We start from the raw sequence: 25,280 nt of genomic DNA, 5'->3' as shown, positions 1-25,280 counted from the left end.
AACCAACATAGCAGCAAATCATGATTATGCCTTTCCATTGCCCGCATGAAGACAAATTAATGTCATGAAAAGAGCACCTAGAAAATTTTGCTCTATATATTTCTCAATTAAACAGTGCAGACTGCTGTTTTGAATATGGCTTTGAGATTTTTTGTGTTTTTTTTTTTTCTGGTGAACTTCTTACTGCCTACAGATGGCAGGTAACGTTGACATTGAGGTTGCTGCATTGTCTAAGACAAAGACGTAATTTGAATTTCACAACCTTAATGCTATATTTCTTTTTAACCAGCCATCCATTATCTCAGCCGTTTCTCCTTATGAGGGTCGCGGGCATGCTGGAGCCTATCCCAGCTGTCTTGGGGCAGTAGGCGGGGGACACCCTGAACTGTACTCACAACTAGGGGCAATTTAGAGCATCCAATCAACCTGCCATACACGTTATTGTAATGTGGGAAGAAACCGGCGTACCCAGAGGAAACCCAGGCGGGCACTGGGAGAACATGCAAACTCCACGTGGAACAAATTAAACCCGAGACCTCTGCACTGTCAGCCCGTTGTGCTAACCAGTCGCCCTTGTATTTCTTTATATTGTGAAATAATTGTCACTCAACTAGGGTAATACTGTAAAACAATATTCCTTTGTAAGTTTTGTATTATTGTCATCAAGTGTCAGCCAAGCCAGTGAATAATTCTGCTGAGGTTGTTTTTTTTTCCTTTTTCTTTTTTTTTTTTTTGGCTGAGGTTGTTCATGCTCTGCTAGATGTTAGAGCAGTCAACGTGAAATGGGATAATATCAGACTGTTGTTGTAAACTTCACTTGCCGCTGTTTTGCCATTGTGTGCCTCCTGGCTTTGTTTTTCTCAAGACTTTCTTTCATCATTTCCGTCAGCGTGAAAAAAACCCAAACACATTACCTGGTAAAATACTGCGCGGGGGTTTAATACCAATTAGTGCTACGAGTAGAAGTATTGTGTTAAACAGACTTACAGTTACGTACTTTGAATCTAGGTATGAGTTTAATTTTAAACCGTTTGTTGCAAAATATTATCGCAGGTGTCCAAACCTCACATTTTTTAATGGACTTGCACAGGAAATAAGAATATATGCAATACATCTATAGGTAAAGTTAATGATCATTTAATATATTCTCAATGTAGTTATTTAGTGTGGTGGGAAAATATCTCTCTGAATGTTCTCAATGGTTGTTTTGCTGCCTGTATTGTCTAAATCACGATGCTTAGAGCAGTTGTGCTTCAGGGAAGGTCAGTGTGGATGTAGCTCACCATTCCATAGCTGACGCCATTGTGTTGTATTTTTTTACCACAGATGATATTGAGTTAACAGCGAGACATGGACACACTGAAATAGTGTTCCGCATTTATCCTCAATTGCATCAAGTAACTTTAAATTAATTGACAATAGGTTCGATCCAAGCTACAAAATTCTCAACGCTCAATTAAACTAGCCATCCATTTTATATTACTGCTTTTCCTTTTTAATAGTGTGGGATCCTGCTTTTTAGAATGGGTTTTATACGATGCAATGGTTGCTAGTCAGTCACAGCGCACATAGATCAATTTGTGTATTTATTGGTTAAAATGGCCAGAATGCGGCATTTCCTCAGTATTACAGTGGAAGAAATAAGAAGACAACAGATTTCAAGTGATTAGATTATGAAGTGTAAATGATATGATTAGTGATGATGACACTGTATTTTAAAATATTTACTTCAACATATGCCTAATGTATGTATTGAAGGAAGTAAAAAATAATAAAGTCACACAAAAATAATGAGCAAAAAAAAAAAACAGAATCAAAACACTATTTTTTGCAGCAAACTGTTTTATAATTATTGCTATTCTGATATTTTGGTCTTCATTTCACAGCATTTCTTCCAAGAAGATATCCGAGATTACATTTAGAACAACTGGACATTAAAAGAAGCTGCTTTAGAAAGTAGCAAATGAGCACTGCACAGCAGGACTTTGAGGGGAAATGCACAAACAACAACGCAATGCTCATTTATCAACTAGGAATTATTTTTTATGTTGTTTGTGTTCATGGGGTTTAATGATGAACACATCTTTAATAAATGTCTTAGATTCTTTCATCCATCCTTCCACCCATCCATTTTTTATACTGCTTGTCCTCATTACGGGGTGTGGGTGAGCTGGAGTCTGGGATATAGCCTGGACTGGTCGCATGTGGACAAACAACAATTCAGAATCCTCCCAAAGGTCGAGAAGAAAACACAAATTCAAGCAGAATATTGAAACTTGTCACAGGAAGAGCCGAGGCAAGATTATTTTGAACCCAAAACCTTTGAGTCAGACATGCTAACCACCAGGTCACCATACTCCTGCCTTGCCGGAATGTGTTTATTTAAAGCTCTTCAAGCACCTCAACTTCCAGCCAACAGTGGATACTAAAAGTCTACACACCCTACATCTAATGCCTAGTTTTTGCAATATGAAAAAGTAGACCAAGATAAATTATTTGAATAAATTTTACAAAATAAATGCGAAAACCCCTACAACTCAATTGAAATACAAAATATGTGGTAATTTTGAAAAATAAACAACATTTACAATGTGTGTTCACCTTCTCATAAGTGGGCATGTGTCTTGTGTTTAGACATATTTTACCTAATATCAAATGAGAATGAGCGTTAATGTTGAAAGACTTTTAATTTTGAATTGTGATTTTTCTGACAGATTTACGATTTCTATTCATTTGACTATTTTCTTTAAATTAAGCTCCAGAGCAATATTGACTATGTTCAGTAACATTTAGAAATATGACACCTTCAAAACTAGGGATGTCCCAATCACACTTTTCTGCACCCAAGTCCGAGTCCATTTTTAAGGATTTGTGAATACTGAGCTCTGATCCAATAACTCGGCAAAAAAAATAAAATAAATAAAAACTGCAAAAAAAAAAAAAAATACACACGCACACACACACTTACAAATGTTGTCAAATTAACATAAAGATGTACTACACATACAAATATGTCTATAGAATGCTAAGATGAAGCAGGATACATAGAAATGTACACGACAGATGTTTTTTTTTTATGTAACTATGTAGTTCATTTGGGCATTTTTTTCCTGGGGACGAATATGGCACCAATTTGTGGAATAGCCTAAACGTATAGGTATACATAGAATGAGGGATTGCGCCTTTTAAGTGCATTTGATTTATCTACTCACATTTACATGGTTATTTAGTGGCATATAGAGGCTAAAATGTCCTCGTACTTAGGTGGATATGTGTGTGACTTCATCTCCAAACGTCACTATTGATTTATGACCTTGTTAAATGCAACCAGTGGGGAACAAGCTTGCTTGTCATCAAATAATTTATATCCGTTCAACTTGTATTTGAAGTAACGTCGTTTGGACGTGTCACAATTGCTAACCAGTCTGTCACTCTCTCAACTGTTATTCTGTTCAGTGAGCGGACTTTATCTCAGGGAAGTTAGACTATTGTACGAGTATGTTTTGGCTCACCGTTAGTGTTTACACATCCTTATTGCTCCAAACAGTTCAAGTTATGCTACAATGCAGGGGTAAAGCACTATGCACAGCAGAGGTGGGCAATTTACTCAATTTTGCCGGTCGGTCATTCGCCGGAAATTTGGGCGCGTGATTACCATATGCTTCTTCTGTCAGCGGTTTGGCTCGATGGCTTCCCGATGTGTGCCCTTCCGCATCTATGAGGCTCCAGGAAACGCCAACGGTTTTCAGTAGCGACTGTGGGCGCCGTCAGAGTTGTGTGTTACTCTTTATCTCAGACTCATCATCCAGGTTACGATTGACCCGCGGCCAATAAGCATGTTGTGGAGTATTTCATTCCCACTGTGGACTGGCCAGTTTATTGCCCATGCACGACGCCTTGACGCAGCCAAATTGGCCATCGCTGAGGGAGAGTTTACCACGGTGGAGCATTTGGGCATTTTGAGGCATTCAAACACCCTTTCCACATGGTGCCAACGATTGAAGGGTTCTGGCAACCATGTATGATTTTCTTCAGCTTCAAAATATTACCGCAAATGAGCTCTACCCCATTCCAGTATTCAAGTTTTTTCTGCTTGTTGGTGGGACTTTTTTTTTCCCAAAGTACACCTGGTCCCTGTGCACTCTGAGGTCTCCATGGTTCCAGTGGCCTTGACTACCAACGCGTCTGATATGGCTGTAGGATGGTGTTCGAACAGATGGTGGCAGCATTTTTCAGCCGCGAGCTTCGTGATAAGGGATGCAAGGAAAGCATTTTTGACCAGGAGGCGGGAGGTGCTAGCACTTTATCTTGCGAGATACCTGGAGAGATACCTTTTCACAGCTTGCGTGGATCATTACTTACGTAGGCCGTTTACGTTTGCTACATCGAAGGTTACTGAACATTTGTTGGGCCGCCAGGAGCACCACTTGGCGGGGACAGATAATCGGTATGTGGCGGGTAAGTGTAATACTGTGGTCGAATGTTTATCGCACGATTGTGTGTCCATTTCAGCACAGGACTAATTTTTCTGGGATGGCCATTGACCTGATGATCTTGGACTTTCAACCCTCATGGGGACGGTGTGCTTAACGAGGTGGTGTTGCGAGATGGCGGTCCCACTCTCCTCTGCAAACTGTCCATACGCTGCCCACTGCCTATGGTTCTGGTAGAATAATGCCAGCGGGTTTTTGACCCAATCCAGTCCCTCTGTTGGTCAAGCTGGCTGTTTTTTCCGGCCTGGATTGCAGAAACATCAGCGAGTGAGGAGCTTTGTGTGTGCCGTGTCCATGTGTCAAAATCCACCAGCACACCACAGCAAACTTTGATCTTTTCCGATTATGGCCACAGGGTTTGAGGATATGCATGTACACATCGTAGGCCTCCTTCCTCCGTCGCATGGTTTTACACATCTGCTCACAATGGACTGGACCACTGGGTGGCCAGAAGCGTTCTCCTTGACCTTCACAAAATCTGAGGGTATAGCCAGGACGTTAGTTTTTGTCTCAGCGTTCCAACATGTGGTCTGTCTCGCTCTGTTCAGGGATGCTCTTGGCTCCTTCCCCCAGCCACTGTTGTTTCCTTTTCCATTTCTGCCTTCGGAGCTTGTTTCAGCTTGTTTTGTTTTTGTGTGCCACTTCCCGAGTTTGAGCTTGGGGTATAAGAGCGCTTTAAAAAGAACACATCTTTGAAGATCACGCAATCGCATTTGGTCCGACAATGAAAAAATCATTCAGCCTCACTGATCACACACCAGCCATCGTTTACTGCGCCTCTGATTAACTACTAATGAAGCAGGATGCTCGAGTAGGCTTTTCCTGACATATGTGTAAGCCTCACGGATGCAGAGCGCTTCCACGACAACAGCGGAATTGTTAAAAAGTCTAATTCAGGAGCGGGGTACAAAAGAAGGCATAACATGAGTTTGAATATGGAAAATACATATATTATTTAAATTAGGTTGTGCAAGTGAAAGGTCCCTCTTATGCTGAAAATGGTTTAGAAATAATTTGTGTCTTGTTTTTGTTAGTTTTATTTTTTTTTTTAAATTGGCTTTTAAATAAAGGCATTGTAGACTTTTTTGTATTTGTTTGTATTTGTTTTTATTTTTTTGAGAGTATACAGGGACAGTGCATATTAATAAAACAGTTTCCTGTAAATATGCCAGATTATAGCCAATGGCTAATTTGCATCCGTTGTCCCTGTAGCAGGTTGATGTTAGACTGTACAATAGAAAACATATAACTTTAAAATACAGTACAGTTTCAAGAAACACACTAATGGACATATAAATACATTGAATGCAACCAAGTATGAGTATGAGTTGTAAAGTGCTGCAGCGCTAGCTTTCATGCTTGTTAAAGTGTTGTAGTGCAAAAGTGCTTGACTGTTAAAATGCTACAAGTCAGATGATGTCTCAAGTAGTAAAAACCAAAAACAGATAACAGCGCGACAGACAATTCCAAAAAACATATTCACAAACATAAATTACAAACAGAGGGTTTCCTACTCAATGGTAATCATGTAAACTGAGAACAAATATGATTACAGACTTGATTCTCTAGAAGCCAGGTTTTTAAGTGTTTACCAAAGGAAGTGAGAGTGGGTAAGTCTCGTACGGCATTTGGTATTGTGTTCCAGGTGTGAGATGCTCTGTATGAGAACACTGACTGGCCAAAGGTACTTTTTCTGAATGGAACTATACAGTCACCTCTAGACCCTGCACTGGTTGACCTGTCCATATTCTTCTGCACATATATATTTTATATCTACTGTAAGAGGGGTGTGAACATCCATGTGCCAGAGCTGGCTCACTGGCTGCCAGTTGAATTGATCTGATTTAGGCTTTCATGTAGGCTATACACCAGCTCTTCCAACGCTCCCTTTTAAACTTTATTCTGACATGTAATTTTCCACTCCAAACTATAAAGCACAAAATAAAACATTAAGCTCGTCATCTTGAACATCACATACAGGAAATTGACTACTCTCTTGATTAATTCTTAAGGGTTTAAAATTAAGAATAAAGAAGAAATATGTGGCGGTAGGCATAATATAATTGAAGAAGTTGCAACTGGTTTCTCACTCTTCTTCCACTACCTGCATCAACTTTGGGATTTTTGTGACACGAATAATAGACACTCCGCATGCATTGTAAAATCACCCTTTATGACTTCCAACCTCTACAAATTTCCATAGAAAATTTTGGTAAAGTTGATTTAATGCCTGGGCCTCTGTCGGCTGTGCCTTTGGCAGGCTCAGACAATATACACTAGAGCAATCATTTTTGACAATAAACAGTCGATCAATCATTTTGTACATTTTGTATTATCTGCTGCAGAAGATTTGTAAGATTGCATTTGACAGTGGAACTTGAAGTAACGACTTAACTGGTTAAAAAGTTCAAACGATCATAAGTCAAGCTCATACTGTCAGGATCGCCTTGCGGCGAGGAGGGGGGAGGACCCAAGATGCGAGGAAGCAGTGGAAGGTGTAACTTAAAGGGGATTTATTGAAAAGCTCAAACAGGGACAAACAACGTGGCAGGGTGAAAAATAACAAGGCAAACTAAACAAGACTGAATGGGCACAAGGACAAGGAACAAAACGAGACGGGAACAAACTAAGCAGACAGGGACAGGAGACCAGGGCGGAGAGCATGAACTTGGCAGGGAAACAAACGCAGTCGTGGAAGTCCATGAAGAGCGGCAAATGACCCGACACTGCGTTGTCGGTCTGGGAGGTTTAAATAGACAGAGTGATCAGGGGAGCAGATGGGAATCAGGTGCGTGATGACTAACAGGGAACAGGTGCGTGGCTGGTGAGGACGAAAAGGCTGAGAGGGAAACGCCCCTACACAGCTGACAAAACAATAACAGAAAAGCACATGGCAGGAAGGAGGGAAGAAAATAACAACAAAAACATGACACATACTTCCCATTGAAATCAATGTAAAGCCTTAAAACTTAATTATACCATAAAGTTAAATGCAATCTAAAGTGAAACACTATTATAAAGAAATACAACACTTATAAACATAAATATTGTGCATTAACTTTAATTTAGGAGGGAAAAGAGGAAGACTACAGCTCCTCCATTGAAAAAAAATAGTTTTCTTCCATAATAACGTGGGTAAATTCTAATTATAATCTTTCTTTTTTTATTATTTATTTTTTAATTAATTGGTTGATTCTGGCATTCCGATCCAAGAAATTAGCCTTTTTCTGTTTAAAATAAATTCTGTAGTGGGGCGTTACATTGTCATTTAAAGATGAATTTGACACAAACTTTGTTGAATCATTTCTATTATTTTTTTTTTATTGCTTCGCTCGCACAATCACCAGCAAGCGCTTCTCATTTATCAGTCTAGTAAAGATGAAAACACAAAAAAAAATACTGTACCAACCAGTGCCTACCTTGCCTTGCATGATGCGGAGCCTGGTGACACAACGTAAGGAGAATATGCCAACTAATCTACAACAAGCGCTTCCGAATGCTCCCTTTTGCAGTTTCCCATTTGTCTAGGAGCTATTCTGACTTATTAATGCTTCATTTACAGTAGTTGTTCGGCAAAGGTTTAATGTGTTCACTTGGGACCTACTCCCAGATTCATTCATAACAACGCTGGCATCTGTGATTGGGTAAATATATTGTATGTAGGTGGAGGTTGGCGGCACCATGAGTGCACGGCTTATTTACACTGAAACTTACGATTTGTTGTCTTAACTAAAGAGATGGCACATTTCAATAAATAATATAAACTCTGTAAATAGTATTTATTTTCTTTATCAAAATTAAATTATTTTCAGACTTCTATTTGGCTACCACGTCACCATTTGTGATTGGATTGGCAATGGATTTCCCTCTTACACCACAGTGGAATGAAAGAAGTTTTAACCTCACAGCGTTATTCATGTGTGTTGATAACTTGAGGTTCTACTGTATTGTGTTATTCATCTTATAAATATCACCTTTATTTATTTCTACTGAAGACTTCAAATATTTAGGTTTGACAACAAAACATAAAAATGTATTCATTAAAAAACCAGTAAAAGTTTAAACAAGGATGTGTGATGGTCTAAAGCAAGTTAAGCGATGATACTAAATAAATGAATAAATAAAAAAAATAAAAACCCAGTCATGTCACCCATATTGTGCAAGTCCATCTCTTCCCCTAAAATTTTGGCTAATCTTGCGTGATTTCTTGGCAAATCTTGCTTGATATCTTGGCTCAGGTGAGCTGAAAACAATTTTGGCCCACCTGATAACATAACCCCCCACTCCCCACCCGCTGGTTCGGGGCCACATCCAAGAATCTGGTTATAAAAATGAGAAATGCATGTCAACAAATTCATGTGATGTGGTAATGAATTAGTTCAGACGGTAGTAATTTTATTTGTTACTATTCAATCTTGGAACACGCACTCATGTTCTTACTGTCACAAGGGATGTTATTAGGGATGTGTCATATCATTAGCTGAGGGAGCTGGGTCGCTATTATGATGACGCAGCTAAAAAAAAAAGCCTCTTCAGTAGATTTACAATAGATAATCTTTCATGTCTCCAATTTCTGAAGTTTATTAGTATAACAACTTCACACAGGGTCTCCAAATTAATATACCCTGGCAATTGTATTACGGTTAGATATTCATTATAAAATAAAAGCCACCTGCTTTTCATAAGAATAACATTGTTTTTATTTTAACCAAAGCCCACAATATAATTTCTGGTATAGAAAAATTGTCAGAGTAGGAGTAAGAAGTGGACAGTCGGTTGCTATGTAATTACTAGTTAAACGTGGTGCACACTGGCACCATCATACCAAAACATCTGGTGTGTGGTACAAAATCACGTTTTGTATGCCCCCAACAGTGATTGCACGTTACCACACCCACTGTTTTATCACAGCACAAGTTTATACTAGCATTTTCCTTTATAGATCCAGATGGACTAAACATAAGAATATGAAGATTGATTAACCATTTTTGTTGCATCAAATCCACATATGTTTTCTTCATTAGATTAGGAGAGGGAAAAAATGCATACAGCGTTTCAGAATGTATACGTCTGGCACTGAGGCACGGGCTCTTGAATATGATGAGAAGTTGGAGTAGTTTCTGGTGGAGTACTTGGGCTTCTCAGCTCGCATGCTAAATTGCCTTTTTGGAACGTCAGTCAGCAGGGTCACCTTGATAGCTTTTCTCTCAACTGCTAAAGCTTTTTCCTCCCTTAAATGGACTTCAAGGCTATTTGTCTTTTTGCCTGATGAAAAATTGACAGGCAAAGTGGCACAGTAAGTGCTTACAAATTATTTCAAATCAAGTGGACTGTATTTTTTTTCTCTTTTTAAAGTAGTTAGATATAGGTTGATGCACTCAGTAAATGTATTCACAAACTGCAATTATATTTTACAAAGGAGCTCTAACAGTATGTAGCCATGCTATATTTGCAAGCAAGTCCGTGACTCATTAGAATCCTTGTTACATCTGTTGGACAGGAATATATGCATGATGTATGACCACATTATGAAATATGCTGGGATGAAGTAGAACGTGGATTAACATCTTCCCCACCCTCAATGTACATTTATTCTCTGCACACGTAGATTAAATTATTTTCCATATGCGTGGCTCCGCAGAACAACAAATGGCTAAAGCAATGGGACACAACAGAAATCGTAATTACTATTCATTGCAGAATAGTAAAAAGGCTTTGGTGTTTGTTTGGTTCATTGCACCAAGCGTGCTGCCTTTTGCGAGAGCTGACGTGCATGTTGAATTAAGTCAGCATCAAGATGAAACCGTGTTACAGAACAGCAGCAGTGCTCTTTGAATGGTTGCTTTGTTAATCTCGCTCTACATGGGAGCAATGCCCAAATGGGTGGGACAAGTTGCTGCAGAGGTTTAGTGTCCATGGAAGAGAAAAAGCATATTAAGGACTAAACATCCAATGCACCTATTTATGTGGCACTGCAAGCATATTGCATTAAATAAATTATTTACATGGCGTCGTATGTTTAGAACCTAGTATTGTAACATGTTATTTGAAATACTTTTGTCTTCCAGATTAGATTAACAGTATTATGATACCTACGGCGATAGTATATTACATACATACGTCAGACATTCTGTATTATGTACACATTCACTCACCTACTCCAAAATATTGGAAAAGTGCAACGAATTCATTTATTTTTGTGTATAATATTCTCTAAAAAGCTTTGAGTGAGTTCCTGTCAAATTGAATTCCATTTGAAATGCTTCACCGAGCATTTCGAAGGAAGGTTCCATTTTAGCCAAAGCTCAAACCAAGCTGCTGCAGGCAAAATGCCTCAGTTAGTTGCAAGTTTTTTGCCTTAAAGCATGAACTGTAGTCCATAAGTTTTCTCAGGATTTTCTTTATTTATGTTAATATTCCAGCAAGTTTTGCTGTTATTGATTGCATTTGTATAAACAAATTCAGTTCAGGGGCATGCTGCTCGCACCACAGTGTTGTAAATGTCACTTTCTTTATCGTATCTCATACATGCTCTTTCACACAGCAAGACAAGGAAAACAAATCTAGATCAAAATGGTTGGCTTCAACTTTGACCCATATTAGTCATACATTGGCCGAGGTTTGAGTTAAACAGAATTCGTATTGACTTTAATTGGAACTTTACCATATTATTGTTTTTTTTTCTTTTAAAATGTTTAAAATCATAATACTATACAATACAACTTTATTCATAAAGCACATTTCACATCAGATGGAGCTGTAGTAAAGCGCGTTCCATATGGTGTAATATAAATTAGCGGTAATCAGAACACAAATTAAAACACAAACAATAGATACCAGCAGAACAGCAACAGTATCATGTTGAGTCGAAAACTAAAGAATAAAAATGTGTCTTCAAACGAGTTAAAACTTGGAGGCTTGCCTTACATTTAATGGGAGCTCATTCCATAGGGAAGGACTGGCAACAGAAAAGTCAGGATCCCCCATGAGGCTGCGCTTAGTCCTCTGCACCTGCAGCAGCATTTGGTCCGCAGACCTCAGGCAGCGGGCAGGTGCGTAGGGGTGGAGGAGCTCAGAGAGGTACGCTGGGACGAGGGCATTTAAACGAACAGAGGTATCTCAAAGTGAACTCTAAAGTACACTGGGAGCCAGTGACGAGAAGCCAAGATTGGGTTTATATGATCCCTCTTCTCAGCTCCAGTTGAAAGACGCGCAGCAGCATTTTGCACCAGTCAGAGGCGCTTGAGGGAGGACTGGCTGACTCCAAAGTAAACTGCATTGCAGTAATCTAGCCTAGATGTAACGAAGGCATGGAGTGCTGCTGGGAAAGAAAGGGCTTCACTTTAGCCAGCTGCCCAAGATAAAAGAAGCTGGATCGAATCGAACAACAGCACTGATTTGCCGATCTAATTTAAAATCACTGTCCAGTTTAAAGTTTAAGAAAGTTGGCATTAGACAAAATGCCAAGTTTAACAGTATTTAAAGTAGAAGGACCACTGGGACCGAACACCATTACTTCTGTCTTCTTTTCATTAAAATTTAAGAAAGAGTGTCATCCAGATTTTGATTTCGTCTTGGCGAGACAGAAGTGGTCTCTGATTTAGGTCTGATTAAAACACAGAAATTATCTTCTGAAATCCAAATAAAACCGTGAACACTATGCAGTGCAGTCATTGCAATCAACGTACCCAAATATGGCAATAAGAAGAAAGGGATATTTGAGAAATAAAATAAAATAAATGAACGCACACACGAAGGAATCGTGTGAGTAGAATTGAACTCAAAGTCAACTAAAATGTTAATAAAAACAGCAACCAGCACCCTATAATTATCATTGCAGCTATGGAACATTTAGGTTATGCAGGTGTGGTCAAATTACGGCCCCGGGGCCAAATGTGGCCCGTTAATCGTTTTAATGCGGCTCGCCAAACTTGAAAAAAATTAAATGAATAAACCTTGTTAATATTTTATTTTCTAAATACTCTGGTGTGTCAAACATAGATATTTAGTTGTAATGTTTTTGTTCATTTTCATTTAAAATTAAATGAATTTATTTTTCTCCGATGAGGTGATGTTACCACAACACTTCATCCATCTGCTCCTGGTCCAGCCCCTCGGTCAAATTTTAGAACCAATTGTGGCCTACCAATCAAAAAGTTTCCCCACCTCTGTGCTCATGAGTGACCTATCCGAGACTTTAACTACTTACAACACAAAATTGTTTGGGTGAGTAAAATGCACACTAAAATCTACATAAAATGTCTAAATTATCTGATATCGCAACCAAAAGTTCAAAGGAGAATAATACAAGAATAAGTAGTGTATCACAGAAAATAACGAGACAATTATGATGAACCTAGAAACATTCCTTAATAGTTACAGTAAAGATCATCTCTTTCCTTCACTGCAAATCATTTGCACTCTCGACGCAACTGCCTCAACACACATTGATCCATTACGTTTTCAAAACACAACCTCCTTGAACCTGTTTTGAATGTGCTCATATTCAATCCATGGATTCCCACAGCCCTCACTGTTTTGCTGTTGGGATTCATGCGCGTAATCGCATTTACAGAAACTGGGCAAGATGTAGACTTTGCTGCAGTGGAATTTCTACTCACAGTCAGTGGGGTCAGTCTCGTTGAATCCCATCAAAAAGAATTCACAGCTACTGCTTGCGCAGTCGCCTCTGATCTGAGCTCACCTTGAAGCGAACCACTCACTCTTCCCTCTCTCGTTAGTATCCCATAATAATTTTGGAAACATGTCTTACAGACAGAAATTATTTTCAGTGATGTATTGGTGGACAAAGCTGGTGTCGGATTGCTTGTTATATTGAACCGAAAACTTGCCACAGACAAACACCATAATACTTTGCCCTGCAGTGTAAAACTTAAAGTGTGAAGCACTTTGAGGGCCTCAATTGGAGAAAAAGCACTACGCAAGTGAAAGACCATTTAAACTGATTTTTTTTTTTACTTACCCCTTTGCAAGTCGATATATCCCGTTCTTACTTTTTAAGTTTGCTGTTTGACAGTGACTGAGAGTACCTAAATTGTTTGAGAGTCCTCATCCTAAGCCTACTTCTGCTGCTGTCCTCTCTAATTTTTTTTATTTTTTTGGGGGGGGTTGTTTTTTTTCAAAACCTGTGTCCCTTAAGTTTGAATGGTTTGATTTGTAAACTTTGCTAAATTGTTAAATTTCATTTCCTCTGTCTCTGTAAACAAGCCTGAAATTGTGCAAGTTCTTTGAGTGTCCATTATTATTATTATTTTATTAGTTCATATTTAAAAAAAAAGTGAAATAGGTTCTATATTTAATTTATTTTTCTGTTTACTGACAATGGAAAAAAGTTTTTGGGTTTTAACTTTGCATCTTCCACGGACGTGTTTTGCCATGCAAACAGTGTTTAGCTCACTTAGCTCGGCAGTAATAAGCTGGTACGTGGTCGTTCCTTGTTGCCAATTCAAAGTTGCGCTGAATGCCTTTGTTCATCTGCACCTCTTTGTTGGTCCAGATATCCATTCACTATTCCTCCATTCTTGAACTATTGCAATGAATTACTGCACACTAGAAGTCAGCAGTTACCCCAAACTAACGGCGGCACAAACAGCACACCCCCTAGTTTGACCAACCAGACAGCTTACTAGCTTAAAGGTGAAGTCAAACCCCAAAAATCTTTGCAATAAAATATTCTATTTTCCATCACTTATCTAAAAATTGAATTCTGATTAATATTACATTTGTGGAATATGAGTTAAACAGCCAAATCCATGCGTTTTTAGACATCTCTGAAGGCAGCCATTTTGTCATGTCAACTGAAAATTACATCACAGTTGCTCATGGCTCAGGTAAAGACCAATCACAGCTCATCTGTTTTCTGAAGGTGATCTATGATTGCTCATTATCTGAGCCGCGAGCAACTCTTGATGTCATTTTCAAGTTGACAGAGGTGACAATATGGCCGCCCCCTGAGTTGGCTAAAATCGCATTTACTGCTTAAAACTCATATTCCGCAAACACAATATTCATCAGAATGCGAATGTTTGTGAAAGTGGGCCTTCATAAACACGTTTTTGCAAAAGGAATTTGGGGGGACTTACCCTTTAACAAAACAGGCTCATGTGTACTGTAATATAAAAAAGTCAGGGCAGAAGGGGGACCAGTGATTTGGCGAGAAGCGTAGAGGAAAATTCTGAAAAGTTCCCATTCCTTTAACACCCCTTGGTGATGCTCGTCCTCTGTCTTCATTATGTCACACGCAAAAGCCCAAGATAAGGCAAAACACATTATTCTTTGATGTTCAGTGAATTGATGGATGCTGTGCACTACCAGGATATGCTGATGTTTCACATTATGTCATTGTGCAGCCAATCTTAGGCCCAAAGAAACGCAAACCAATGACCCACAATTGAGTTTGTCTGATTTTGAGGCAATGTTCCCCAAATTCTGCATTGAATTCCTTTTTGAGTCATATCAGAGACTTTCAATTTTCTCTGTTGTCACAATGTCCTTTTGCTTCACATTTTTCAATTAAAAGCCCCCAGTTAGAGGAAACACTATTGCTCAAAAAGAAGTTGTGAGGCTTTGCTCTTTGCTCACAGTTGTGCCACACCCACTGAGACAACCTGAAGCAAATGAAGCCAATCACAGCACCTCATCTTGTTTGCGGAAAGATTAGCATGATGACTAAGAGAAGAACTCTGCTGCTCATCTTAATAAGTTACCACCAGCACGACTTGCCTTAATTAGAATTGTCTCATTTGGCTTCTCTGAGAAATCAAAAATTAATTAAGCATAATATTCCACCATTTTTCATGTTCCAGAATGAATGTAAAATAAAATATAATTTGACGTATCAACTCAAAACTTAACCATTTTTTGGGATGGGAAGTTAAGTAATACAAATCTATTAACCAGTGTTTGTATGTTTTGGCTACTGTAAAATCAACTTTACACATTTTACCTCTGCAAACAGGATATTGAGCTAAAGATTGAAAAAAAGAAACAAATCATTCTCATTCAGAAATTGCAATTTAAGGGTATACATCTATGTTCTTGTACATAGGAATAATTTTGATGAGATTATATCGAGATCCTTCTCAAGCTCATTTCTTTGTCAATTCACGTTCTAGTTTTTGCGGAATTCAGGAACAGCTCTGAAGTCAATTTAGCTTATCGCCATGCCCTCTGGTGACCGAGGGCCACGTCAGTTGTTATCTTTGTCTGGAAGCAACCGAGTTTACCGAGCGAATACACTTGAGGCATTACAATCTTTAAGACTAAGCTAAAACACAAGCAGCATTTTGATAGCTGGTCTTTTCTTAACAATATTTGTACACACAATGTATTAAGTATTGTTGCCTCAACATTAGGTGTTTTGAATGTTGACTTTTTATGTCAAATATTTATATACCTATTGCGGTGTCCTATTAATGTATATCTCAAATGCCTCACGCATATTAATGACACCAGTGAGATACATCATACCATATGCATAATTTACGGTGGGGTCGGGGGCACGACACAGGAGACCTATGCATTGCGCTTTTTCAATGAACACTTTTGGTCCCCTGCTGTTTTTTTTCCTGTTTAAAAGCACCACATTGATTTATCAACGCTAAAGATTTCCCTGCTCGCAACTGTACTTTATGTACGGGTCATTTTTACACTTTAGGCCAGCCAATCGCAAACCTAATTGAATGATGGCCTTGGGATTGAAGGCTGAAGTCAGCCAATGACAAACACCCCGAGGGTGGCCGCTGTGAAGGAGTTGTTGTTCTTCATGCATAGTTGGACATTTTTAAAGAGAGCGGAAGTTGTCAAGCGTGTAGATGAAACGGGTTCATTTGACTAATTTTAGTGCCAATAAAAACAAGTTGTCGACCATATTTTGGTGGTATTTTACGTAAAAAAAAATAAAGGAAAATTTAATTGAGAGTTAAAGGGGGACGAAATATGGCAGCACAACTGGAAACAAACAGACCAAACAAGGATTCGATTTTTTTTCTGTTGTTGTCTTTTGATGACCACAATATACTGCAGTGTCATCGGTAAAAGCTTAATGTATTTTTTTATTTTTTTTTTTGCCCGCACCTTCCACACCAAAGTTAAGCCTCTGCATCACACTATATTTGATATCCACAAAACATAGTGCCGGTTCTGTTAGTTGACTATGTGCCCTGCCAATCAATTAGTGAATGGAAATGTGATGAAATTTGCTTGAGATATTTTTTCCCCTACAGCTGGCTTTATGAAACACAATATTGAGGCTGCTTTAATTTAGTTTAAAAGAAAATTACACTTCTATAATGGCACAGCCAATCTGCATTCAGATAATATGTTTGAATAAAAATCTGATTACTTTGATCTAATTTAGTGTTGCAAGGGGGACATTCTATCTTTCTTTCTTTCCCTTTTGTCTCCGCTTTCAACCTGTCCTTGGTTTAAACAAAACATGTCTATCCTGTTGCTGTCTTTACCTGTCTTGTTTTCTTTGTTCTACTGTTAACTCCCGGTTGCACACTTCATGTCTTCCGGCTTGAAATTGGGCATCTCATTAGTTCATATGGTCAATTAGTCCAGCAGTTTATGAAAATTGCCTTATCTCTCCTCCACATTTAAATGAAGGTAAATCCAACTGAGGCTATTATATTTGTATGTGACCTCTGCACTTTGGAACCATCAACCAAATCTGTTAAAACTTCTCACTGAGTCTCTCTCTCTCTCTCTTGCTCTCTCTCTCTCTCTCTGTGTGTGTCTCTCTCTCTCTCTCTTTCATACACATGTACGCTTACACGGATAGTAAAGTGTTTTGTTTGTAAACAGGGTCTAATCGCTATAAGGGTTATTGTTATTATCCAACAGACCACTGTGTCCTTTGCCAGTAATCACGATAATGGGTTATCTGAAAAAGGGAGACAAAGGAGTTAGGGTACCCATTCCTAGTGTGGGATAAAGTCTATTATGTTTATGCCTAAACCTGTAATCTTGATTTTATCCGCTTTCACTATGAATACCTTGACCCTCCTCTCACAGTAGATTTTTTACCTTTTTTTTTTAATATGCGCACAGTGCACTTAACATGCATCCCAGATTTGTTCTATATAATGTTCACACGACATTACAAATACTTTTGCCATCCATATGTTTAGTTTTTTGTAGTACTTGGTAAATCAGGATTTTAAGCAGATTATATTACAGTTTTTACTGTAGCAAAGAGGGGAACATCTAATATTGAACATAAGTTGTGACCATCATTATAATGCATGGCGTCAGTGCACTTCACTAGACTTGATTTCAGCCAGCATCAAAGGATGAACTATTTTTTGCCTTGCGCTATACTTTTTTAATGAAAGAAGAACCATCAAGGGATATTCATACGAGAAGTAGAACAAGAAAAATGAAACTGTACAAAAAAAATGGGGTGAACTAAGCAGATGCTCATTCAAAGCAGTACAGACACTGCTGATGTCAATTACATTTGTCTGACATTACAGAATATTTTAGTGTCTTGCCAGTCCATCCATGTAGATGTCTGGGCGCAAGTATTTGACATATTAAATCAAGCAATTTTGTGCGCGATTACTATTACTATTTCCATTTTGATAAATTGTCTACTTTTGTTTTTTATTCAGCTTTTGTTTGCTTGGTCAAGCTCATTTATTATTGGTCAGATATTTGCAAATGAGCGACTTTGATTTGGATCTTGTATGAATATTCAAGATTCCAGAAGGTGTTAGGCATATTGAAGCTAAAACTTAACTTGCGCTACTAGCTGCCACTCGCTATCAACAAGTAAACTTTCTGTTATACATTATGTGCTTGCTGTGTTTTGACATTTTACCTTGCATTAGTGTTTGAATGTATTTCATAGTAATGAAGAAACCAATTCATCAGTAGTGTAACATTTATTATTCCACTTGATTTTTTATTCAAGTCAAGTGTGTTTCAAGAATATTATTGTTTTGAATTTATAATTAAATATCATTTTAATACTACTATTAAAATATTCCTTGTATGGTCAATACAATATTTATGATGGGCAGCCTTGACTCTGGAATTAATTATTCAAAATAGTATTTAATTCCAATAGGAAAATGGGAGTTTTGACAACAAATTGTTCCTCCATGTGCTGTGTCAACTGACCGGAATGCAGGGGTTTGTGTTAGGGCTGGGCGATATGACCTCAAATCAATATTGCGAGAAATTGAGCAATTTTACCTCGATAACGATAAATGCTCGATAAATTCCCCCGTGGACTAAATTCAACATAAATGCAGGAAATGCATATTGACTGTTTTTTTTTTTATTGACCAACTGGTACACATTACTTTCAATGAAAAATAAAAGTACAAAAATTATTTGTATAAACATTCCAAATAGTTTGCTTTGCATGACTTGAACAATGTCACATAGAAAAAGGGTAACTCTTGCAAAATATTTTTCTGCTAATAGATTGCGCCAAGATGCTATCATGATGTAAATATACCAAATTAAAAAAATGCTAAATAAAATGAAAGAAAATGTCAACGCAAGCCAAATAAACAAGTGTGCATCATCGGGAAAATGTGCCGTCTCGAGTACTCTGGTGCGCAGTCGCCACTTGTCGTCTATGTAATGCACAGCCAGGCTCAATCAGGGATCCATGTCGCGACCCGACCACAAGTCGGATGTGGATGCAAAATGCTTGACATGTCTAAGCTCCCGGCCCGATGTAGTCCATATGGGGAAATACGGCTTTCATGAAGCGTTTAAATCCTGTGCGCGCCACTGTAACTAGAGGAGCTAAATCTTTAGCTATGTGCTAGGCTATCGCGTCCACCTCTGAGACGTTCTCTCGTATGGTGTCGCCTCCGTTAATGGGCTGTTGTTACTTTTCGAACCTTGCTTCTCACTTTGAACTTTTAGCACAGCATGGTTGTGTTGTGGGTGGTGAAAAAGATTCTGGATTTGAATCGCCAGCTACGACCGCGCGTCTGTTTTCTTTCTCGATCAGACGGGTGGAGTCACGTGACTAGAGGCGCTGTAGTCGTCTTAAAGGGGCATGAACATTGCCGCAGACAGAAAAGGCTTTTCTTTTTTTTTTTAAACACCGAATTTACCGTCATGGGCAAAATGATTTCGGTCATTGTAATAAATTTCGGTAACGGTAAATTTTCGGTTTATCGCCCAGCCCTAGTTTGTGTGTCCCAATGATCCTCGGGGCTATGTTGTGTTTGGCTATATGCCCCTTGATATTTCATGATCTATTGAAACCCTTGACAGAATGTTAAAAAATGTGTCAGATCTTGATCGGAATTTTAGAAATGTGAGTGACCCATTCAGAATGTGACACGCTCAGAAGAATTGTACTGGACTCTGTGGTAGAATGTGGGCTGAACCGTAGTGTGCCTTTGAGGGGAAGTAAAATGGCCAAAATCCTATGTAGCTCTATGTTTCGGGCAAATGGGGCATCATAGCCGCTGCGAACCGAAGTAGCATAATGATTAAGTGTTGTTACAAAAAAATAAACAAATAATATTAAAAAAAAAACAAAAAACATACAAAAGCTAAAGAAAATGAAAAACAAATGGAGAGTTAGTCCTTGCTTGCTTTTTGAACACACATCACTCATTTGAACTGTAAAGATTTGTGAGACTTTAAAGGGACATTTGGATGACGTTAACATTAGCACTCATAAATAGGTTTGCATGTAAAAATGACATCAGTACGAAAATGCCCCACCCCCCAAAAGAAAATGACCCTACAATAATTAACAGGCTTTTTTTGTGAATTAGATTCACAACAAATTGCTACACCCCTTTTGTATTATTTTTTCCGATCTCAGTGGGCCACATCACAGTAGGGAGGCAAGCGTGGTAATTTTGTTCACTTTTTCAGTTCTGTTGTCAAAAATGGCTACTGATCGCCACCACAATGAAAATGCACATTTCTGCTCTTGTCCACTTCAAGCTGTGAAAGTATAAAAGCGTTCTGAACAAAAGCTTAGGATTTATTGATATCAAACATAGGCTCATGTGGTCACCTCCACAAAATCAAAAATACTGTGCCAATTCTATTCTCCACTTAAACAGGCTGAAGCGGACAAGAGCGTGGATGCGCACACGAACCCCGAACGGTTATATTTTGGACATTTAACTACGCTAAAGTCGTGTACACTCTCAGTTGGCAGACGGGGGCTGACAACAGGCAGCAAGCAGCCAGCAGGCGGGCATGGATATATCCACACCCATCCCGCCCCCTTCCGTCCCCTGCAAACAGAAGGATAACGGCACAGCTAACAGCAACAATTAGCTTCAGGCCGTTAAAACAAAAGGCACTGGCTCAACAAAATTAGCGCCTTACTATCAAGCTTGCATATTCATGTCACAGGGTTGCCTCACAATCAACCACAGAGAGGTTAATCCTTTTGATATATTAAAGTGGTCATAGGTAGAGATGTTCACATGAATTTTGGTGCCAACTGATCACCGTTTTTACACGTTATAAGCAATGAAAGTACAATGATTTCCAGTGGTGAGTTTGTCATCGGTCCCTTCAATGACTCCGAGCGATACATGGAGTGAGCAGAGAGGGGCGTGGCCATATATAAAAATACATAAACTAAGCTTGTTAGTGAAAAATGGACCATCTAGGATCTTTACCTCCTTTATTTTTCCAAAACACGTTTTTGGAATTGTCACATCTTTGTATTAAGGACAGAGTTACTAATTTATTTCAAATGTATTTACGAAATTTATGCATTTAACAAAAATCTTTCCAAAAGCAAAATTTCATCTTCAGTAGCTGTGTTTTAAAGTGGCGAGAGTGTGATTCCTCTCCGCGTAATCCCTGTTGGAATTTTTTACTTTCCAGTCAATGCACTGACTGCTCTTGTCTCTTTGCGTACACAACTGACAATCTTTCACAAAGCTTTGTCATGCATTTGAAACATTATTTATTTATTTTTTTGGACAGCATACATCACAAATATATCTCTCATTTAGGGAGGCGATGTGGTATGCTCGCGTGTTAGAAATATTGTGTTGAGCCATGCTTTAAGTTGAACTACTCCATCATATTTTACGACCCTCATTTAGTCAAACACTTGATGAGATAGAGAAGGAGAATAACATCATCTTTGGCCTGGCTACCCTGAAATAGATGTGTGCATGTATGAAGTATTGAGGAGAGTGGGGTACTGTTGGGGATGTGGGTGCGGGATAGAAATAACATATTTCAACCTGATAAGCAACGAACCTTGTGGCAGTGTGAGCTACCCAAACTATCGAGTCATGTAGAGGGAGATTTGTTTTGCATGCCCTTTTCGACTAATTATACTGGTATGTATAGTGCATATTTATAATTATAAAATATTCAAAGAGTGGATAATTTGATTTTAAAGTAGAAATATTTGTTAATCACGCCAGTGATTCTCAAGTATTAATGGCTTTTCACAACACATTACGAGGAAGTTTTCATGCATTGTGAACATGTTACAATGCCACATTTTCCAACATGTCAATTATCTTACTTAATCTTTTGACATGAGAGGAACAATTAGTGTTATTAGTGCGCATATGATGACATGTGTGTAATGTTATTTTTAACAATGTTCTGTTCCATTCTCTCTTGCAAGCATTTCAAAAGCAAACTGTAAACAGTGTGTTTTTCTTGTCATCTCCTGTGAGACTTGGAACTGCATGTTGCCCTCAAGGGCACTCTTAGCATATGTGCTGTATAACTCGCTACTGATTGACTGACAGATTCTTGCGGATGTGCATCATGAAGGCATGTTGTATTCATAAGACAACAACACGGCATTACCAGCTTTCAGAACAGGTGCTTGCAAGCTAAATGCTGGCTCGCCTTGCCTTATTTGCAAGAGCATCCCTGAAAACAATTGGATTCAGATTTTGGTTCACCTTCGGATGTCAAATATCCTTGAGCAGGATACGAGCTCCTCACTTGATTTTAATGCTTCACTCGTGGTATGTGAGGAGCCCTTTCCTGTGTTTCAGTGGCAACTTCCACTGCCATTGTTTGTGAGTGTGCAAAAAGTGCATTTATCAATTCCTCTCTTCCCCACAAAATAAAATCACTTCTTATCTTTTGTGCACCTCAGAGATCTCGGGGAACTCCGAGGACATCCCTTTGGTGCGATGGAGACAGCAGTGGCTGGAGAATGGTACTTTGCTCTTTCACATACACCATCAGGATGGCAGCCTAAGCCTCCCTGAACCAACTGAAGATCCAGCAAACAATTCTGCAAAGGAGGAGCTCCGCATCCTGCATATCTCAGTGATGGTAATGATTTGTTTTTATTTGCAGTGGGGGCAAAAACATTTTCTGACTGTTTGGGATCTTCCCCAGGAAACAATTAAGTAGTATATCCGAACACAGTGATTTAGTTGGTTGCTTTGTATCGACCTGAGTGTTTTCATTTGTCATTTACTCTTCAGCTGAAATTGATTGAAGTTTGGCGCACCTGAGATTGGGATGACAATCGAGATTTGTGTTCAAATGTCCATAAGAAATTGTTGAGGTTACATGTTTTCCTGGCGGCACCGTGGCCGAATGGTTAGCACGATGGCCTCACAGTGAGATACAGCAGCAATCATGGGTTCCATTCCTGCTCCGACCTTTCTGTGTGGAGTTTGCATGTTCTCCCCGTACCTGCGTGGGTTTTTTCCGGGTACTCCGGTTTCCTCCCACATTCCAAAAACATGCATGGCAGGTTGATTGGACACTCTAAATTGGTCCTAGGTATGAGTGTGAGCGTGAATGGTTGTTCGTCTACGTGTTCCCTGTGATTGGCTGGCAACCAGTTCAGGGTGTACCCCGCCTACTGCCCAAAGTTAGATGGGATAGGCTCCAGTACCCCTTGTGAGGAGAAACGGTACAGATAATGAATGCCTGGACATGTTTTCCTTGCGCTTGCAAAAAACAAACTCAGGTACAACAGGAGCTGTTTTAGATGAAATATCACATCCTTTTTAAATAAATACATGACTATTTACTTTTATCATATGGTAAGAAGCAAAAAAAGTCCAACTGATTTCCCACTGGACCTTAAGCTGTGGGATCTGTCTTGCACTCTGTTTGCTGTCTGGAGTAAATATTTATTTGTTGCATATCTATATAATATCAAACTCAAAGCATAAAAAATATGTTCCCAGTGCCTGAGTTGTTTATGTTTGAACACATTTTGTGAGCATAGTGTGAAGTCTGTCCTGCTGTTTTGCCACCTGCCACAAGACATGAACTCGCACCACATGTTGTGTGGGACGGTCACACGCACGCACAAAAAAAAAACCTGTGACTATGTTTATTTTAAATTTCAACTTCTGACGGTGTATGATTTGTTCTCCTTTCTTGTCAGGGATGTGTCAATGAAAACATACATTTCTATACTTTCATAGTTCACAATGTTGATTTTGCAGCCCTGCTATGTATCAAACATTATGCTATGCCGACACCGTACAAAATGAATCCCGAGACCGCACCGTTTTCTGATCTTGCCCAGGCAAATGTATATTTATTAGATCTTAGATATGCCACAAGTAGTCCCAATGCCCTTTTCCAGCCCAAAGACATTGCAGTAGAGCTTTGATGGATGATCTGTATTTGCAGACATTGAAAGCATATTATAGCTGCATATAAATATGATTAGTCAGCTTGAAGAGAATTTTGCCAGGAGCTACATCTCCTGAAGAGCGATATGGAAATCACGCTTTGACACGTTGACCTTGAGACAAACACCTGACTTTGAGTATCTCTGGTATGTTTTGCAGGGTAAACAACAACTTAATAAACTCAAATGGTGAAATGGTTTAAATGAGGTTCCTTGGGTGGTGATTCTGCTTGTTACAGCTTTGATTTCCCCCTGTTTCCAGATTTGTTCTCCTCTCCCTTTTATTGCTCACATTCCATTGACCTCGGGCCTGTGTCATTCTGCCCCCTGCTCTGGTAATTCCTCACCCAGAAACTCCTGCCATGCTGCCGGCAGGATGTTTTCATAAAGGTGTGGGTAGAGAAGGATTAGTATGCAAATATGAGCAGACCATGACAACAGATGGAAGCAATGTCGTGTTGCTGGCCAGAACCCTCTGCAGCCGGCCGCCCAACTGGAGGCCCTGACCTATAAATCCCGATTCATGTTGTGTTAAAGCTTCTTGTGGATTAAAAAAAAATCTCCCACAAAGGCTGTTTCATGGGTCTTTTAGCTGAAGCTCACACCTGCCACACACAATGAATTGTCCAGAACAACAGCCTTGACTTAATATCTGTCTGTCTGTCTGCCCGCCTCTGTTCATTTGTCTGTTGTCTCTTTATAGTTTGCGTTTGACTCCATCTGATGTTCAAGATCTAATGAAAGTTTTCTTCGCAAAAAAAAAAATGTTTTAGAAATAATGGTCTGATAGAAACACAAAGGGCCTAACTCACTCAAGGTTTATATGTGGAAAATAAGGGCGCAAACCTGCCAATTTTGCGTCTTCAATTAAAGTCTCACAGGCTGTGCCAAAACGTGGACTGCATTATTGTGGTGAGGCGGAAAGCGCAGGCAAATGAGAAGTGACTGTGTTTTCCAAATCATTTTTGAAATGCCAGAAACAAAAATTATTGCAACATTTTGTCTATTTATCAAGACAATTTTGGAGCTTCTAAATGATCTAAGGGCTGATTTGGAGTCAATCACAAGACAGAGTCGTGAGTTGATGGTGGGTGATAGTTTTGATTTTTCTGTAAAACCGTAACCATGCATAGTATGGTGACTAGTGACTTGCCTATATCAGCATTTTGTGG

At 39.0% G+C, this 25,280-nt stretch overlaps 1 protein-coding gene across 4 annotated transcripts in view; it reads left to right on the top strand.

Annotated features, from left to right (window-relative positions):
• The window catches only part of astn1 (astrotactin 1), a 324,631-nt gene that overhangs the window by 31,406 nt on the left and 267,945 nt on the right, over positions 1 to 25,280 (top strand). For all 4 annotated transcript variants that reach the window (XM_088310602.1, XM_088310600.1, XM_088310601.1 and 1 more), the window contains exon 2: positions 22,600 to 22,781. In XM_088310602.1, coding sequence (XP_088166728.1) covers positions 22,600 to 22,781 — 182 coding nt within the window. The remainder of the gene's footprint in view (positions 1 to 22,599; positions 22,782 to 25,280) is intronic.

The sequence above is a fragment of the Idiotropiscis lumnitzeri genome, chromosome 12, assembly GCF_059441095.1.
Source record: "Idiotropiscis lumnitzeri isolate Australia: NSW breed Sydney's pygmy pipehorse chromosome 12, RoL_Ilum_1.0, whole genome shotgun sequence".
NCBI lineage: Eukaryota > Metazoa > Chordata > Actinopteri > Syngnathiformes > Syngnathidae > Idiotropiscis > Idiotropiscis lumnitzeri.
Note: the sequence above shows the minus strand (reverse complement) of the source record. Positions and strands in the feature narration are given on the sequence as shown.